This window comes from Felis catus, chromosome D1 (genome assembly GCF_018350175.1).
Source record: "Felis catus isolate Fca126 chromosome D1, F.catus_Fca126_mat1.0, whole genome shotgun sequence".
Classification (NCBI taxonomy): Eukaryota; Metazoa; Chordata; class Mammalia; order Carnivora; family Felidae; genus Felis; species Felis catus.
The window spans coordinates 1879123-1899782 of record NC_058377.1 but is presented as its reverse complement, the minus strand read 5'-3'; the positions used below and the strand labels follow the sequence as shown (position 1 = coordinate 1899782).

Here is a 20660-nt window from a genome sequence, read left to right as displayed (position 1 = left end):
GCTAAAGAATACAATAATTGCACTAGAAATACACTAGAGATGTTTAATGGCAGACTGGATAAAGCAAAGAACACATCAGTGAACTGGAAGACAAAGCAACGGAATTCTCCCAGACAGAGCAACAAAGAGAAAAAGGAATTAAAAGAAGTGAATACATCTTAAAAGTTGTGGGGGGCGCCTGGGTGGTGCAGTCGGTTAAGTGTCCGACTTCAGCCAGGTCACGATCTCGCGGTCCATGAGTTCGAGCCCCGCGTCAGGCTCTGGGCTGATGGCTCAGAGCCTGGAGCCTGTTTCCGATTCTGTGTCTCCTTCTCTCTCTGCCCCTCCCCCGTTCATGCTCTGTCTCGCTCTGTCCCAAAAATAAATAAAAAAAAAAAAGTTGAAAAAAAAAAAGTTGTGGAGGCCAACATCAAGCAGAATAATATCCACGTTACAGGGATCTTAGAAGAAGAGAGTGATAAAGGGACAAAAAAACTTATCAGAAAAAATAAGGGGTGAAAACTTCCTAATCTGGGCAAGGGAATAGACAGAAAAGCCAGCAAAGTTCCAAATAAGATGAAACCAAAGATATCTAGACCAAGACATATTATAATTAAAATGGTAAAAGTTAAGGATAAAGAGAGAGCCCTAAAGGAGCAAGGAAAAAAAAAATTGTCACATACAAGGGAAACCCCATGAGGCTACCATCAATTTCTTCACATTAGCAGATGAGAGGGGCATGACACATTCAACGGTGCTAAAAGGAAAAAAACTTCCAACCAAGAATGCTCCACCTGGTAAGGTTATCATTAAGAATTGAATGAAAGAAAAAGAATTTTCTAGATAAGCAAAAGCTAAGAACTTCACTGCTAAACTGGATGTACAATAAATGTTAAAGAAATTTCTTTAAACTGAAAAGATGGCAGTAATTAGTAACAAAAAATATGAGAGTAATAATCTCAATGGAAAAATATATAGGTAGTGGATTAATCCACCCAACATTCAAACAAGATTTAATAACTATCCTTTTCAAACTCTTCCAAAACACTGAAGGGGAGTGAAAGTTTTTAAACACCCTTTGCAAGGCCAGTGTCAGCCTGGTAAGAAAAGCAGACAAGAACACTACAAAAAAATTACAGGTCATGGCCATATAGCTCAGTGGTAGAGCAATGGACTACAAAAAAATTACAGGCTAATATCACCAATAAACATAGATGCAAAAACCCTCAATAAAATGTTAACAAACAAAAAAAGTTAACCAAACACAATAATACATTAAAAGGATGATAACTCATGATAAAGTGTAGTTTATTCCAGGAATGTAACGATGATTCAACGTCTGCAAATCCATGTGGTACATCCCTTAACTAAAAGTTAAAAATCCTATTATCATCTCAATAGACGGAGAAAAAGCATTTAACAAAATTCAACATCTATATCTGGTTTAAAGAACTCTCAAGAGAGTGGGTAAAAAGGAAACATATGTCAATATAATAAAGCCCATATAGGACACTCCTACAGCTAACAACACACTCGATGAAAAAAAGAGCAAAGCTTTTTCCCTAAGAACAGCAACAAGACAAGGACGCCCCCTATTGCCACTTTTATTTAACACAGCATTGGAAGACCTAGCCACAGCAATTAGGCAAGGAAAAAAAAAAGTATCTAAATTGTAAAGTAGTAAAAGTGTCACTATTTGAACATAACAATACTACATACAGGAAGCTAAAGAATTAATGGAAAAACTGTTAGATCTGATACATGAATTCAATAAAGTTGCAGGATACAAAATCAACATCCATAATTCTGTCCTGTTTCTAATACACAAATTACGTAACATCAGAAAGAGACATTATAATTTGATCAAAAAGAATAAAGTACCTAGGAATAAATATAATCAAGGAGGTGAAAATACACCATACACTGACAATGGGACAGATGAAAGAAACAGAAGACACAAATAAATGGAAAGACCTTCCATGCTCATGGATGGGAAGAACCAATGTTAAAAGGTCCACACCACCCAAAGCAATCTAAGGAATCAATACAATCTCTATATAAATTCCAATGGCATTTTTCACATAACCAGAACAAACAGTCCTAAAACTTGTATGGAACCACAAATGACCCTGAACAGCCAAAGCAGTCTTGTAAAGAAGAATAACGCTGTAGGCAACACGCTCCCTTGTGGGGAATAAGCTTAGAAATTCCCTGGGCTTGCACCGATGGGTTAACAAGGCATAAAGAATTACAAAGCCATGGGGTGCCCTCACCTAAGCCTGGGTAAACAAAATAAGATGCCCAGAATAAAGGAGGGACAGGCCAGGGACCCCAGAATAGAGAGGGAGGGGCAAAGGCCCCAGAATAGACAGGGGAGCAAAGGCACCCAATACAAAGGTATATGAGGTAAGCAAGATTAGGAATCAGGATGAAAATGCCCCCCAATTTAGTACTAGAGCAGAAATCTGCTTTCACAGGAGGAAAGGACCAAGTTAGATAAACAGGTAAATAGGGCTATAGACCACTGCGCTACGGGTGAAGCAGCCCAGAGCAGAGATGGTTAACAAAAGAAAAGGCGGCCTGTCAACCCTGAGGTTATCCCCCCTATCTGTCTCATCCCCTGGGCCAGCTAAGATACACAGACACGGCACCTTCTGCCTGCCGTTAATAACCATCTGCCCATCTGCCAGGTGCCAGGATTTTATATTGACCAAAACCCTAAACACCATGTATCTTCAAAACCCTTCTTTTCTCTCGCATCCCCAAGTTAACGTTCCCAGTTTGTCTCTTTGTAAGCCTTTGTTTGTAAGCCTTCGTTTGTAAGCCTTCTGATCTTAATAAATACAGGACAAGGACCTTTATTAGGGGCTCTTGTTTTTTTCCTGGATATTAGCCGTCTCTCTCTTTTAATCCTGTGTCCTGCTCTCTTGCTGGACAAGAGAGTACTTGAGACTTAGAGTCTATGACACTCCCTGATTTCAAACTATACCATCAAGTTGTAGTGATCAAAACAGTTTGGTACTGGCAAAAGTAGACTTATAGATCCATGGAAGAGAATGGAGAGACAAGAAGAGACCCACATGTATGTGGTTAATTAATTTACAACAAAGGAGGCAAGAATACCAAACGGAGAAAGGACAGTCTCTTCAGTAAATGGTGTTGGAAAATTGGACATCAAAATGGAAAATAATGAAATGACTTCTCTTATCCTCCACCCAACAAGTAACTAAAAATGGATTACAGACTTGAATTTAAAACGTGAAACCATCAAAGTCCTACAAGAAAACATAGTTGGTAGGTTCCTCAACATTGGTCTTAGTGGTATTTTTTGAATCTGACAACCACAAAAGCAAACAAAAGCAAAAATAAACAGACGGGACCACATCAAACTAAAAAGCTTTTTTGCACAGTGAAGGAACCCATCAACAAACTGAAAAGGAACATACTGAATGGGAAGATATCTGCAAATCATATTATCTGATAAGGGGTCAGTATCCAAAATTTAGAAAGAACTCATAAAACTCAACACCAAAAACCAATGTGATTTAAAATTGGGCAGATGACCTGAACAGACCTTTTCCAAAGATGAACTACAGATGGCCAACAGACACATGAAAAGATGTTCAACATCACTCATCAGCAGGGAAATGCAAATCAAAACCACAATGAGATAGCACCTCACACCTACAAGACTTGCTATTACCAAAAAAAAAAAAAAAAAAAAATACATTGGTGAGGATGTGGAAAGAAGGGAATCCTCGTGCACTACTAGGGGAATGTACATGGGGGTGACCACTTGAGAAAACAGTATGGAGCTTCCTCAAAAAATGAGAAATAGAAGTACCATACGATCCAGTAATGCCATGTCTGGGTATCTCCTCAAAGAAACTAAAAACAGTGAGTTGAAAATGCACCTTTTCAAATGCACCTCTACATTCACTGCAGCATTATTTACAACAGCCAAGATACAGTAACAATGTAAGTGTCCATTGATAGATGGATGGCTAAATAAAGATATGGTGAATAAATGTGTGCATACTTTATATACATATAAGTACATATCATGATATATATGGAACATAATACATACATATAATGCAATACAAAGCCATGAAGAATGAGAGCTTGCCATGGAGACAACATGGATGTACCTTGAGGGTACTGTGCTAAAAGAAAGACAAATACTGTATGATTTCATATATATGTAGAATCTGAAAAAGAGAACAAAACCCAGACTCCTAGATGCAGAGAACAGAATGGTGGTTTCCAGAGAAGGTGAGGGTGGACAAAACTGGGTGACAGCGATGAAGAGGCACAAACCTCCAGTGACAGTTACGTGCTAGGGGTATAATATACAGCATGGGATCTAAAGTCAGTAATAGTGTATTCATTTTGTGTGGCAGCAGATAGTAGCTAGACTTATGGTGATCGGTTCTCAATTACACAAAAGTCAAATCATTACACTGTACAAATGAAACAGGATATTGTATGCGATTACAATTTTTAAAAAATGTTAATAAGTTCAGAGAATAACCAGGAAAGTGGAAAAGTGGTGTTTAGGGTCAGTACAAACAAACATTTGTTAAAAAAATTCCCTTGGGTCCCGTAACACCTAGTCCATATTGAATTTCCCTGATGGCCTCAACATTTGTTTCAGATTGCTTGAATCAGTATCCACAAAAGGTCATGCAGTTTTATGTATTTAAGTCCCTTTAACATAGACCAGTTTCTCTGAGCTTCCTTTTTTTTTTTTTTTTTGAATGTCATTAACAGGTTGATAAAACTGAGTCAGTTGTCCTGCAGAATGTCTCACATTCTGGATCCAGTGTTTTTAGTTTGTTCCCTTAACCCCTGGTGTTTCCCGATAACCAAAAATTAGTTCTAAAATCTCGATCAGATTCAAGTTCACTTTTTTAGAAGACATTTTCGGGAAGCGTACTTCATCCTGTGACACATCAGGAGGCACAGGGAGCATGCTCGACTGCTGTCGGCATGCAGGCCGGTCCCTGAGTTCGAGTAGCACCAAATAATCTCGCTCTTGTAAATTTCCCCATCAATCTTCCAAGTAGTGGTTTCAAACTGGGAATCGTGATTTTATGAATCAGTGATTTTATTAAGATTTGTAAAAATAATTTTTCAAATTCTGCCATTCCTTCCCTATTATTGAGAATTATTCAATAAAGAAAAACATTCTTTCTCAACTTTTCTTTCATGATCGTGAAATACCATTCACAAAGCAAAGATAAAAGTTTGTTTCCTTTTTAAGAGCTATTTTTCAAATGAAGAGGCATTTTTACTTCTTACTAAACGATAACACGTGTAAGCAAAACATCAAATTTATAATATTGGTGAGCTTAGCGTTTCTTTATAAACTTCCAAAAATAACAAATATGACATCATTGTGCAAGTCACAAAACTAAAGAGACTGAGAATGTCTTTTGATCCTTTTGTTTTTGTCTCGAGTGGTCTCAGAACTTGAAAAGTAGCAGGTACTCTAACAAGGACCAGCCTACACTTAACAGTCAGAAGTCGATACGTGGTGCAGGAAAGTACACACCACCTCTCTTTGCTGATGGCGCTATTGGCGAAGCTGTTACTTACAAACAAGCTCCTGAAATATGAGGAAATACATTCAACAGAGAAGAGCATCTGGGCTCCCTGATTCCAAAAAATAAATTTACCAGGAACTTGAGACTTCCCTAATAACTGATGAAAAAAGTTTTGAGTCAGGATAAGTGCAGCTGCCGAGTTCATAAAAGCCATTCAATCCAACATTGCTAAAATTATTATACTAGCGATTAATCCGCAATCTTAAGCAACAGAAACACCATCATTAAGAATGAACATAATCTGTATTTCCCTGATGAGGAGTGATGCTGAGCATCTTTTCATGTGCCTGTTAGCCATCTGGATGTCTTCTTTAGAAAAGTGTCTGTTCATGACTTCTGCCCATTTCTTCACTGGATTATTTTTCGGGTGTGGAGTTTGGTGAGCTCTTTATAGATTTTAGATACTAGCCCTTTATCCGATATGTCATTTGCAAATATCTTTTCCCATTCTGTCGGTTGCCTTTTAGTGTTGTTGACTCTTTCCTTTGAAGTGCAGAAACTTTTTATCTTCATGAGGTCCCAATAGTTCATTTTTTGCTTTTAATTCCCTTCCCTTTGGAGATGTGTCAAGTAAGAAATTGCTGTGACTGAGGTCAGAGAGGTTTTTTTCCTGGTTTCTCCTCTAGGGTTTTGATGGTTTCCTCACATTCAGGTCCTTCATCCATTTTGAGTTTATTCTGGTGAATGGTGTAAGAAAGTGATCTAGTTTCATTCTTCTGCATGTTGCTGTCCAGTTCTCCCAGCACCATTTGATAAAGAGACTGTCTTTTTTCCACTGGATATTCTTTCCTGCTTTGTCAAAGATTAGTTGACCATCCACTTGCGGGTCCAATTCTGGAGTCTCTATTCTATTCCATTGGTCTATGTGTCTGTTTTTGTGCCAATACCATGCTGTCTTGATGATGACAGCTTTGTAGAAGAGGCTAAAGTCTGGGATTGTGATGCCTCCTGCTTTGGCCTTCTTCTTCAATATTACTTTGGCTATTCAGGGTCTTTTGTGGTTCTATACAAATTTTAGGATTGCTTGTTCTAGCTTTGAGGAGAATGCTGGTGCAATTTTGATTGGGATTGCATTGAATGTGTAGATAGCTTTGGGTAGTGTTGACATTTTAACAATTTATTCTTCCAACCCATGAGCACGGAATGTTTTTCCATTTCTTTGTATCTTCTTCAATTTCCTTCATAAGCTTTCTATAGTTTTCAGCATACAGATCTTTCATGTCTTTGGTTACGTTCATTCCTAGGTATTTTATGATTCTTGGTGCAATTGTGAATGGAATCAGTTTCTTTGTCTTTCTGCTGCTCCATTATTAGTGTATAAGAATGCAACTGATTTCTGTACATTTTGTATCCTGCAACTTTGCTGAATTCGTGTATCAGTTCTAGCACACTTTTGGTAGAGTCTATCGGGTTTTCCATGTATAATATCATGTCATCTGCAAAAACTGAAAGCTTGACTTCATCTTTGTCAATTTCGATGCCTTTGATTTCCTTTTGTTGTCTGATTGCTGATGCTAGAACTTCCAACACTATGTTAAACAACAGCAGTGAGAGTGGACATCCCTGTCGTGCTCCTGATCTCAGGGGAAAAGCTCTCAGTTTTTCCCCCTTGAGGATGATATTAGCTGTGGGCTTTTCATAAATGGCTTTTATGATGTTTAAGTATGTTCCTTCTATCTCGACTTTCTCGAGGGTCATGCTAATTAACAAATCAGGAGACTATAGATCCTGGAGAGGATGTGGAGAAATGGGAACCCTCTTGCACTGTTGGTGGAAATGCAAACTTGTGCAGACGCTCTGGAAAACAGTGTGGAGGTTCCTCAAAAAATAAAAATAGATCTACCCTGTGGCCCAGAAATAGCACTGCTAGGAATTTACCTAAGGGATACAGGAGTGCTGATGCATAAGGGCACTTGTACCCCAATATTTATAGCAGCAGTTTCAACAATAGCCAAATTATGGAAAGAGCCTAAATGTTCATCAACTGATGAATGGATAAAGAAATTGTGGTTTATATAGACAATGGAATGCTACTTGGCAATGAGAAAGAATGAAATATGGCCTTTTGTAGCATGTGTTTGGAACTGGGGAGTGTTATGCTAAGTGAAATAAGTCATACAGAGAAAGACAAATACCGTATGTTTTCACTCTTATGTGGATCCTGAGAAACTTAACAGAAGACCATGGGGGAGGGGAAGGAAAAAAAAAAAAGGTTAGAGATGGAGGGAGCCAAACCACAAGAAACTCTTAAAAACTGAAAATAAACTGAGGGTTGATAGGGGGTGGGAGGGAAGGGAAGGTGGGTGATGGGCACTGAGGAGGGCACCTGTTGGGATGAGCACTGGGTGTTGTATGGAAATCAATTTGACAATAAAATTTCATAATAAAAAAAAAGAAAAAAAGAACGCACACAAATCCTTTTAAGAACTTTGCTATGAAGCTGCTATTGAGTCTTAAAGAATCATAAAGTTCTGGAACTTCACGCCATGTTAGGGGGAAAAAAAACTGAATACGTAGCTCGCACTTAAAAATATATAGCTCTTGTAGGAAAATAAGTAAGCTACCTTAATTGAACTTCTTTTTCTAAACGAATTATAGCTAGTAAGGGATTTCATCAGTAAAAGCTGCCTCCCCAAACTTGCTGGCAGTTTCGAGCAGCAGCACAGGCCTCCCTCCCACACCAGCTCTCTGGCAGGTCTTATCCCCCAAGGTCAGCGCCACACAGCAGGCCAGTTCCTAAGGTGGCTCAGTCACGAGGCTCATCACTGTGTGGCCCCCCGCTGCCCCTGCTGCCTCCTGGCCTCACATCCCACCATCTCGCTCCCTCCAAATGGGCTGCAGACACATCTGTCTCACTGCTGTCCCTGCACTTAAAAATCAGGGATGGCCCATAAATACACAGAAGGATATTCAATCTCAAAAATAAGAAATACAAGCTAAGACCACACCAAGATAGCAATGTAACCCATCAGTTTAACAAATATGAAGGCATCCAAAAATACCACCTGGTGGGAATTAAAGGGTGTGGACACAAGACCTTCTGGGGACAGTGTACAGTAGCACAGAACTGAAACCACACGCACACGGTCCATTTGGGGATGCACATCGTGAGAAACTCCTGCACTCAACAGACCATGAGACGTACACACAGGTACACAGCAACATCGTGTGTAGCAGTGCGTCATTTACATAATTATATGTACACTATGTAATATACATGTTATGTATGATTACACTGCAGTAATAATGAATGAAACTACAGCTAAGCTAGTGACCTACACACCTTAGAAAAATAATGTAAAATGAGATATGCTAGTCCTAGAACACCACATGAAAGACACTGTTTTATAATTTAAAAATTAGCGGGGCACATGGGTGGCTCAGTCGCTTAAGCATTCAACTTCGGCTCAGGTCATGATCTTATGGTTCATGAGTTCGAGCCCCACGTCGGGCTCTGTGCTGACAGCTCAGAGCCTAGAGCCTGCTTCACATTCTGTGTCTCCCTCTCTCCACCCCCGGCTCCCCCTGCCGACCGCGCTCTCTCTCTCTCTCAAAAATAAACAATTTGTTTATTTTTGAGAGAGAGAGACAGAGACAGAGACAGAGCATGAACGGGGGAGGGTCAGAGAGAGAGGGAAACACAGAATCTAAAGCAGGCTCCAGGCTCCAAGCTGTCAGCAAGGAGCCCGACCGGGCTCCAACTCACAGACTGTGAGATCATGACCTGAGCTGAAGTCAGAAGCTCAAGTGACTGAGCCACCCAGGCGCCCCTAAAAAAAAATTTTTTTAATTATCTAAAGGAAGCAATATACTTGTAAGAACAAGTGTGTGTGTGTAAATGCATGCATGTAATACAAGTGTTTAAGACGTACAAAGGTATTAAAGAAGTTTAAAACAAAAGTGAATGGTAGCTCCTTTAGCAGAAAGGGAGATGAAAAGAAGAATCATGTAAGTTGATTTAAGCTATTGGTAATATCCTTGTTCTTGCTTGTTGGTTCATGAGTCTCATTACATCATCATACTTTTTAATATGAATTATATATATATATATAAATGTTACATATGTAATCTTTTATATAGATCAAAGACAGTGTTTTGAAAAGATAGTAAAAGTTTCAGAACTAAAGAAACACACACAGGTCCTGCAGAAACATGCATCTTAAGAGAAAAATGAAGCCCATTCAAAGGAGAAGTAATACCAAGGTTTGCGAGAAGTTGCTATTTACAGTAAGTCTGAAAGGCCTGTGTGATGATGTCACCTAAAGGGAATAAAAGAGCAAGCCACGCAGATATCCAGGGATGAACGAACATGAGGATTTTGTGCGACTCAGAATAGCAACGTGAGAAATTCTCAGTTTCTCACAACTGTAGTACAGATGCTTTCAAAGTTGAGGGTGCCTACGAATTCATGCCAAAACAGATTCCAAAGCCCCGCTCCTCAACAGTCCAATTTTACACATCTTGGATGCTGCTTAGCAATCCACCTATTGAAGATAAACTTGACAAGTAATTCTCATGTAAGCGGCCAGCACCACCACCCTCAAACATTTTCCAAGCTTTAACTTAGAAAAACAATTATGTCAGTTTGAGGGTTAATCTACATCCACAATCGTGGGTGAACAGTTAAATACAAAAAGAGGGAAAGAAAAAAAAGAAACGGTAAAGACATGGGTCTGTTGCTTTTACAGTGACAAGGAGACAAATCTGGGAAAAAGAGAAAACAACAGATTTGGATCTCTGAGATCTTACAGACCTATGGCCCGTTGTTGTGAAGGGAACAGTAATGTAAAGAGGTAGAGTCACAGACCGGGGCTGGGTGTCACTGGAGCAGACAAGTGCGTGTGGTTACGGAACACAGCTCCCACAAGAACCAAGTAGATACCCTTGTTACTTCTCCGAGTACTTCATTCTGGCTTTGAGGTTTCACCAATATGGTTAAAGCCTCACATTCCTTATCGATTTTACATACCTTAATATCCAATTTCTGGTGGGAATTTTTAATCCCCAAGCCTCAGAAATACTATGAGGTTCCTTCATCCATCACGTGGTCTTATTCACTTGTTTGCAGCTGTAATTTTTTATGCCGCTACTTTCTCAATTCTTTGCAAAGTGAATGAACATTTATAGCGAATACCTGATCTCCACCAGCCTCAGTGCCAGATGCTGTCCCACTGCACACACTACGTGGGCAGGAGTCACGATGGCCCCTCTTCTACACAGCCTCATCCTCTACGAGTTTAAGGTATCACCATGAGTTTAAGATACGCAGGTACCATGGTATTTAGATCAACAATGGACACAAATTCTACTTAGTCTTGTAATGAATATTCACTATAAAATCACGATGGCACTTTTGAATCACAATGAGGAAGTGGTACATCTTTCATGAAGCAGTGAATTAGGGAATTATTTCTGTAAAAACTGTTGCTTGCGCTAAAGACTCTTAAGTCTAGCTATAAAGCAATTTCTAAGCTCTGAAGGATTCCTGAGAATACAGATGCTGGATAATACTCCACAGGCAGTTGATTTAAATTGCATTACATTTTAATGTCAAGATACTTGAGATTTTCTTAACTTTTCAAATATTTCATTAATTTATTCACTTATCTTCCAGACTTCCCATTCATAAAGTTTATTAAAACACGTTTGTGATTAAGATATGACCTGAGTTCCTAGGTCAACAGGTGACAAAATGCAAAAAAGACTATTTTACCAAAGACGTTTACCTAGTGAAAGGGTTTTTCTCCCCCACGAAAAGGAGGCGCTGCGAAACAGGAAACCTCTATGGAGAGAAGTATGGACTCTCATGATGGAAGAGGGCTGGAACCGCCGTGGGGGCAGGCCGGGCTGTGTGCACGTGAACTCATGCTCACTGACCCGGTTCGTTCACCTACTAAGAGTGTGATCTTGGGAAAAATAATCTCCTATGGCCTCGATCTTCTCAACTGTAAAGTGAGTTCAATAATGACCCTCATATCACAGTATTGTTTTCAGAGTTAAATGAGGTAATGCATGTAAAGTGCTTATCAGCAAAGCCAAATTCGGAAGGCAGGTAAGTACGAAACTATCACCACCACTACCATCCACACTACCATCGTCATGATAAACGTGTATTAACAAGGACCTAAACGACACTATGTGGGAGAATACAAAAATCACGATTTAAAAAAGACCTAAGTAAAGCTATTGACTGACACTGCTTAGTAATATGATGTCAGGAGTGCACACAGTACAGGACATCATCTTAGGAAAACTAACTGTTCTGAGACAAAAGGGATTCTACAAACCAGTTTTCAATCTAGTTTTCTCCTTGCTCCTAATGTCTTATGACCAGAACTAGCCTTCATTTCCTCAAAACATCCTAATTTTCTCCTTTATTCCTAGGTCATGATTCTTATACAATGCCTACGTGATTCATGCTTCCACTATTAAATCTGGGAGGAGCCTCTGACTGAAACATCCCGTGTAAAGCACACTAGGCGATCCTGTGATGCACCGCCTCAAGCAATCACACCTGGCTAGCATTGAGAAGACCAGGAAAACATGTCATTAGAATCCTGTTAACTTGCAAGCTGCTTATTCATTCCATTTCCTCATTTTTTCTTTCTTAAAAAGGAAACGCCAACACTGACCTAAACAAAAAAATCGTAAAATGCCAAAAGATGGCTTAAAAATGCAATGTTGGATGTTAAATGAAAGGCATGCCAGGTAAAATAACAGACATTGAAAAATAGTCTTTAGTCATTTTGCAAAGAAATTATTTCAATCTTTTGAATTCTTGACACACACAGTAAGGAAGGCCAATACATTTTCTAATAATTAAGGAAGTTTTGACTCTTCTGCAGTATCCTGTTATGTTTAAAAAGATTTATCTTACATAGAAAAGTGCAAAGAAGATGTTTACAGCAGCACTATCGACAACAGCCAAAATACGGAGACAGCCCAACTGTTCCTCGACTGATGAATGGATAAAGGAGATGTGGTGTGTACACACACACACACACACACACACACACACAGGAATATTACTCAGGCATCAAAAAGAATGAAATCTTGCCATTTGCAACGACGTGGATGGAACCAGAGTGTGTTACGCTAAGTGAAATAAGTCAGTCAGAGAAAGACAAATCTCATAGGATCTCACTCATGTGTGGAATCTAATAAATAAAACAAGTGAACAAAAGGAAAAGAGAGAGGGCAACAAGAAGCAGACTCCTCAGTCTAGAGATCACACTGCTGGTCACCAGAGGGGAGGTGGGTGGGGGATGGGGGTGAAGGAGGGCACTTGTGGTGACGCACACCAGGTGATGTGTGCAAGTGTTCAGTCACAACATTGTACATCTGAAACTAGTACTACACCGTATAGTTAAAAATTCGTTAATTGGCATTTAAAAACTTAAAAAAAAGCAGCCTGAAAATAATCACAAGAGGTAAAATACATGTATTTTGGATGAGGCAATAGTGTTCAGTGTGTTATTTTACTGATTTTAACAAATCTCTTAATATAGAGCCATTTGGCTCCTTTAAAATTTATTTAGGGTGGGACCAGAATGTACTGTGCTAAATAAAATAAAAATTTTCAATATGAGCTTGTGGGGTCTGTAGATTAAAGCAAGTCTCATGCTGTTGCTCTCAGGCTCCCGAGCGACATTTCCCTCCAGCACCCCTTGTCCTAGGTTACCTGAGAACTGATCATGCGCTGGGCCGAGCGAGCAATGTTGGCAGGAAGACCGAAGAAACTAGGCTTGTCGTCCTCCGGAAGCTTTTCGATGAGAGCACGGTAGTCCTAAATGTGAACAAGTGGAAACCAGCTTTTCGGTAAGCACTGAACTTACAACCACTGAAAGCAGATACTGGCAAGTACTGAAGTATCGGTATTCACATGATTACGCTTTCCAGGTCAATCTCCCTTTCAGTCTGGGTAACACTCACTTAGTCATCTTCAGAAAATATGCTCATTACCACTTGTTCATCCCTAGCTTATGTGATACTGGATTTTTTACATTCAACTCCGCACATTCGAAGGGACCCTGCACTTATTAAAGCGAACTACCTGAGTGGCTGTGGCTACTGTGTCAGATGTCACATAACATGTTTCCAGGAAAGCCCCGTGATTACTTACCATGCATCCGACCCACGACCGATGTGCAGAGCGCAGCTCCGCTTACCCTAAGATAAATATTCCTGACACCCCAGAAACCTCCATACACTTACTCTGGAAAGCAAAAAGCTCTCTGTAAACACTTTCCATAAAGCCATTACACAGTCAGTCCTCAGTCCGCTGGTGAAGTGTAATGAAATGCACTGATAATCCTCTCATTTCACCCCAAATTACTGTCAGCATTGCAAAGGCTCAATTTACCAAGCACAGTTAGAGTCAAAATTCTAGATGAGAAACCTAAGTGTGGACCAAGAGGGAGAATTTATTCGGTTTGGCTCAAGGGTAAGACCTGTTTTGTTTGCTTGCTGTCAGGAAGAACGAATTATTTTCAAGGGGACACTGTGTGTGCGTCTACACCATTCTTGCTGAACTAGGAGGAACAGCTGTTAAAGAGACTCCAGCATTCTTTCCCATCCTTGGCGGCTGTCTGACAACTATTTCCAGGGCAACAGTTGAACTCCAGGAAGCCCAGGGCCTGCAAACCTGTCAAATTTTGGAAAGGTATGCTTTTTTTTTTTTTTTTTTTGGAAATCTTTCCTATCCAGTGTCTGTAAGCGAACACTGGTTAACTTTGTCAAACCGTCGAATCCCAATACATAGAGGGGTGTAAGCACATGCGTACAGGAGCACCCAGGGCAGGCTTGTATATGCGTGTGCAGTGTAGGGCACACGCAGGTGTCGTCACCCACCCGGGAAGCTCTGGCTTCCTCCTTCTGTAGGACTCTACTAGACAGAAAGCCGAACACTGATTCTCACAAATCATCCTATAAATACAGAGCAACTTTTGTCTATCACTTCCCTTTGTTCATTTCAAAATGGCTGTCAACCTCTCTCATCTCTACTGGCTATGTCTGCTCTCCCCGACAACTGTACACCGACACGTTTCTTCCGTAACATGCAGCTGCACGTCCACACGGATTTCTCCGCACTTCGAGGCAAAAGGATATACATACACCCCATGAGAGCATTTACGCAAAGCTCAAAAACAGGTGAAACTAACGTCGGTATTAGAAGGGCCTCATCTGTGAGGGGGACGCGGCAATGACAGGGGGCGGGAGGAGGACATGTGGGGAGCTAGACACGTTTTGTTTCCGGATCCCAGCACTGGTTACACTCACATGCTCAGCGTATAAAATTCACTGCCAAGGACATTAATGATGTACACTTTCTGTGGGGCTTTTACTTTTCAGTTTAAACCTCAAATAGAGAGGGGAGACCAGTCAGTGCACTGTGTGAAATGAGTGCACCATGAATAGCCATGTGACACCTCTATTTGCTAGGTGAGGCCCTCTCGCTAGGAGGTCAGCCCCACAGACGCCCCCGGTGCCCACACGGTCTGGAACAGGGCCACCGGCAGGCACACGGATATTTGGGGGCGCTTAGTCATGTACTGAATACATGACTAAATGAGTGAAAGATACTGAAAAACAAAACAGACGGGATACTTAACAGGTAAGACATTTGGTAATATATTCAATATTGGTTTCGAAACTTTTGACAATTATGTCACTGAAACAAAAGAATCTTCTTGAAAAATACTTAGATGACAAAAAAAATGCATAATTCCGAGAGAAGTATACAACTGAATATGTATCCCTGTAATTCATGAAGAGATAAATGATTTTAATGTTCTAGGGCATTATTTGGACTTTAAGCCAAGATAAGTTTGAGGCCACATAAATGAGACTTGACATCTTCGGGCCACATTTTGCACTACTTTGTGGAAAAGAGGACTTCATCCTACCAGCTTTTGTGGGATGACTCAAGGTGGAAAGCTCCAGCTGGCTAAAGTAAATACCCCTCAATGACAACGTTACTACCAGAGCCACCAAGAGTGTAACCCTCATATGGTTAGAGCTGATTTAAATTTATAAGCCAGCAAATGAAGACAGATTTGTTAAAGAGTGTTGGACTTCTTTCAGTTTCTTCTTTCTTTCAGTTTTGGAACTCGTGGACCCTCTCCTTGTGGATCTTAACAGTGCTCTTACATTTGTAACATTTCCCTTGGCCACTCCCTCCAAGATTTCCCTACACACTGCATCCGGTTATCATCAATCAATCTCCTGTAAGTATTCACAAGTGTGGAAGACACCAGAAATAGGCCGCACAGTGCATAACAATAATCCATACTTGTGAAAGGGAATTACTTGTGCATTTGAAAATAAACATGTATGTATTCAACAATTTAAGAAAAGGATTCAGGTATTTGGGAATAGATTACACACGATGAATTTTACCTACCAGAATGCTGCAGGATTTGGGGAGAGATATGGAATATGGAAAAACACTTTTCTTGTTCCTTTGGTTTGAAACATCAATTATTGAAGAATTAAAAAACTGTTTCAGGTATGACTGAAGAACTCTAAGGTCAAAATAGTTATCTATGCGTCCGCCATAAATAGCATTTTCAAGTAAACCGTGTAAAAATTCCCACTGAACATCTTTGGTACCTAGAATTTTAAAGCAAACTTTTATTAGCTTTATTTCTAATATATTAGAAATATTCTAAAAATATTCTAAATTATTCTGAGATATTAACTAAATTCTTGGCTCCAGTTATATTTATAGGATATGACAATATACATTTAACCAAGTTAAATCATTCCTTACAATCTCAATAATATGAATGTAACGCTCATTAATAAATTCTTAATAATAATTAATATAATCATAGAACGGCTAGTATGTATTGAGATTATTTAATCAAGTAAAATTCCCCAAATGTCACTTAAGCCTCATAACATAGAAATATGAAAAAGATCTAATTATACTGATGAATAAATTGAGGAATAGAGGCTGAGTGACCAAAATCAGAAAGTCACTCAGTCCCAAAGATCTGGACCCAAAGCTATACTCTTATCGACCACACAGCACTGCCTCCTCAGATGGGAAAGTCCTATTTAGAATATATCCAAAGCCTATTTTTATATAACGATGAAAATCTCAGTTCATAAAAAAAAAATCTGAATAAGGAAACTTGAAAAAATCACTTCACGTATTGTAATCTTCTAAATGTCCTGATTTTAACAGTCAACTGTCCATTTCCTATTCTAGTAAAGAAATGTAGTATAAAACAACACGAGACTCTCAAGTCATTATTTCATTTTGCGACAAAGCATTCTCTTAACCACAGTTCAGTGGTAATTTTAAAATGTAAGAATTAAACCTCGCGTCTGCAGTAACTATAGGAAACCATTACATTTATAGTAGCTGGTTCCCCTCACTACTAGCAGGGCTGGTCTAGTTGCATTTGATTACTATAAAGTCTGTGATCGCACAAAGATGGATGTCTGTGCTATTTCAGGCCACAGCGCACAGGTGATCGAGGTGGCCTCCTGCAGGACAGGGCATCTGCAGCATGGAAGACTGATTAAAGTTGTTTCCTGCCTACATCTTATGATCAACAGTGGCCAAACAGCTATAACAAGGGACTTCACCAGGACTCCATTTTCTAGTGCTACCTTGCTGTTTACGAAGTAATAGATTAGTAATGGAAAAGCCATTCATGCATAGGTAGGCCACCAGGGCAAAGAGAAACATTAATGGACCTTCAATCTATAAAATACAACTAGCTATTATGTAAAATATATTTTATATAACTTTTAAGACCTTATGTGTCTTACACCCACTGTTCTCAAGGTGAGTTTTGTTTAAGATTAAAAAACCAGAACTGAAATCATAGCAATAGCAAAAACAGTCAATTACTGCTAACTTACTCAATATAGTCAATGTACTAAATATCAAATGCTTCATGGGGGCTTTTCTCATTCAACCTTCTCAAAAATTGAATCAATGGACATGCATCTGCTATCACCCTATTTTACAGATCAGGAAACTCAGGCATCAAGATTATACATGTGGCCGGGTCTTATGAGCTACATAATTTCTCACCCATATAATTAGAGCTTTTTCCTTTTTTTGTACTTAATTGTGTACATGCGAAGAAATTCTAGAATCCTAAGATTATACAGTTAGATTTTTACCATGAGATGCACTATCACTTTAAAGCACGGGCCTCTTATTCACAATAACTCAATGGTGTGATATGTGTAAAAAATAATGTGAGGCTATTAATTAATTCCATCACAAGTGTCAAACATAATGACAAATCATTCAAACTCCTTATTTTGGTATCCTCATCCTCAAAGGGCACTAATAATGATGATCTCATAGTGATACTATAAAAATAAAATAAAGTTTAAAGCATTTTGAAAAATTATGGAAACAGCCCAAGTGTCCACTGACTAATGAATGGATAGAGAAGATGTGGTGTATGTATACAATGGAATATTCCTCAGCCATCAAAAAGAATGAAATTTTGCCATTTGCAAGGACATGGATGGAACTAGAATGTATTATGCTAAGCACAATTAGAGAAAGACAAATATCATATGATTTCATTCATATGTGGAATTTAAGAAACAAAACAGATGAACTTACGGGAAGTGTGGGAATAAAAAGAGGAGGGGAAAAAACCACAAGAGACTCTTAATGACAGAGAACAAACTGAGGGTCGATGGAGGAAAGAGGGTGGGGGATGGGCTAGATTAGTGATGGGGACTAAGGAGAGCACCTGTGATGAGCATGGGCGTTGTGTGTAAGTGATGAATCACTAAATTAAGTTCCTGAAACCAACACTACAGTGCATATTAACTGGAATTTATTTATTTTTAAAGTTTATTTATTTATTTTAGAGAGAGAGACAGAGTGCGAGCGAGCAAGCGAAGGAGTGAGAATGAGTAAACACAAGCCAGGGGGGAGCAGAGAGAAAGGGAGAATCCCAAGAAGGCTCCATGCTGTCACCACAGAGCCTGGTGTAGGACTTTATCTCATGAATCATGAGATCATAACCTGAGCTGAAACCAAGTCAGAGGCTTAACCGACTGAGCCACCCAGGTGCCCCTAACTAAAAGGAGTTTAAAGAAACATTTGAGGGGCACCTGGGTGGCTCAGTCAGTTAAGCGTCCGACTTCAGCTCAGGTCATCTTCTCGCAGTTTGTGGGTTCAAACCCCATGTTGGGTTTTATGCTGACAGCTGGGAGCCGGGAGCCTGGAGCCTGGTTCAGATTTTGTGTCTCCCTCTCTCTGTCCCTACTCCGTTCACACTCTGTCTCTTTCACTCTCAAAAATAAATAAACATTAAAAATTTTAAAGAAAAACTTGAAAATACAAAGAAAAAGGAAAATGACCAAGTTTCAATGCAAGCTAAAGACTTAGTACATACTGTATTAATACTGAAAACAATCACTCGAAGAGTCAGAAAAGTGGCTACCCTTGGCATGCACTAGGGCACTGTGGGGTCATGTGTATCAAGGAGCAAGGGAGGCGCTTCTGGAAGGTTGGTAACACTCTGTTGAACTGGGGTTAATTACAAAGATTCAATATATGCCCATTTACTAAATTTTAAGTTCATATACACTTTTACCACGTGTAGTTGAGAAATCTGTACCATGCAGAAAAACTCACTTAGAATATTATTTGGCATTCACTAATGGTGAACAAACGAATGTCCCACCTACCCCTACATACAGACTCAACACAAACATATCCAAATTGTTACTGAAGGTAGCAGCGAGATCACCACCACCCCACAGGACCCAAATGTCCACCGACAGAAGTCACATGATCAAAGAATGACACACTATATTGCACTGAGAATAAATGACCTGTACCTGCATGTAACCATACAGACGAATCTCTCAAGACAACGTGAACTGAAAGAACCTAAGGACTAAGCAGTACGTGACGTACGATCCCAGCTGTATGAACACAGGCAAAATTGCTGTATATAGTAAGAGATGCCTGGTGTTTACCACAGGAGCAGAGGGACAGGGCAGTGGGGGTGGCGGTGGGGGTTGGGGATGGTCATGACCGGAAGGCAGCATGAGATAGAGTGGAATCAGAATTACTGGTGATGTTATTTATTGATTAAGGTGCTGGCTACATGAGTCTGCTCATTTTCTGGAAATTTCACTGAGATATGATCTTATAAGTACTTTTTGTACATATATCATTTAAAACTTTAATGCCATAAACATACAAATTAAACTGGGACTTGGCTACATACTAGATGTCCATCCCTATCATTCTGCCAAAGATATACTACAGAATAATTTCTGGTGTCTGATATTAATTCAACTAACAATAACTGAGTGTCTACCTTGGGTCCTGCTACAGGCATTAAGGACATACAGCCAAAAACTTTGCTTTAAGGTAGATGGTGCTCTAGTGGGGACAGATGAACAAGGTCGCACTGACATGCTCCAACAACACAACAGAACAAGTGGGTAGAGAAGAGCTTTTACAATGACTTAGATTTGGTGGTAACGCAAAGCTTTTCTCAAGAAGAGCCCCGAAGTGGAGATGTGAACGAAGGGATCACGTAGAGGTCTGGGACAGAGGCACTTCAGAAGAGCACCCACCAAGAACTTCAGGGAGAACAGGCCTGGCCTGTCAGAGGAAAAGAAAGGACTAAGGTGGCTGTAGGTTTTAAACAGGGACGACGTGTACCTCATTTTACTTTTCTCAATGCTTGGTTTACGCGTGGCGAATGTTTCAGAGAGCGCTGATCACAAAGAAGCCTGCGTAAGTGGCTCTTCTCGGACCAGCAAGCACTGAGGAGGCTGAGTCAGTGAGCAGAATCGGGATCCGGTTTGGACATGGAAGGGACAGAAATTGCCCAGACACTGGACATTTAAGGATGAGAAAAAGAACCCAGGTGGTTCACAGGTTCTGACCCTGAACAAATACATGACTGGTGGTGGTGTTTACTGAAACGGGGGATTCAGGGAAGGGCTTGGTGGGGCTGCAGGGGCATTTTTAAGTTTGAGATCCCTATGAATATATTCTCTCCTCCAATCCATCCCTGCTCTAAACCCTCGCGTCCCCTGCCGTGCCCCTGCACCCCTGCA

The 20660-nt window shown here is 39.9% G+C and overlaps 1 protein-coding gene across 13 annotated transcripts in view; it reads right to left on the bottom strand.

Moving 5' to 3' along the window:
* Nucleotides 1-20660, bottom strand: part of DYNC2H1 (dynein cytoplasmic 2 heavy chain 1) — a 353260-nt gene that overhangs the window by 124087 nt on the left and 208513 nt on the right. For all 13 annotated transcript variants that reach the window (XM_045038203.1, XM_045038204.1, XM_045038198.1 and 10 more), the window contains 2 exons: nucleotides 15991-16199; nucleotides 13270-13374 (listed from right to left, as the gene is read on the bottom strand). In XM_045038203.1, the coding sequence (XP_044894138.1) occupies nucleotides 13270-13374; nucleotides 15991-16199 (314 nt within the window). The remainder of the gene's footprint in view (nucleotides 1-13269; nucleotides 13375-15990; nucleotides 16200-20660) is intronic.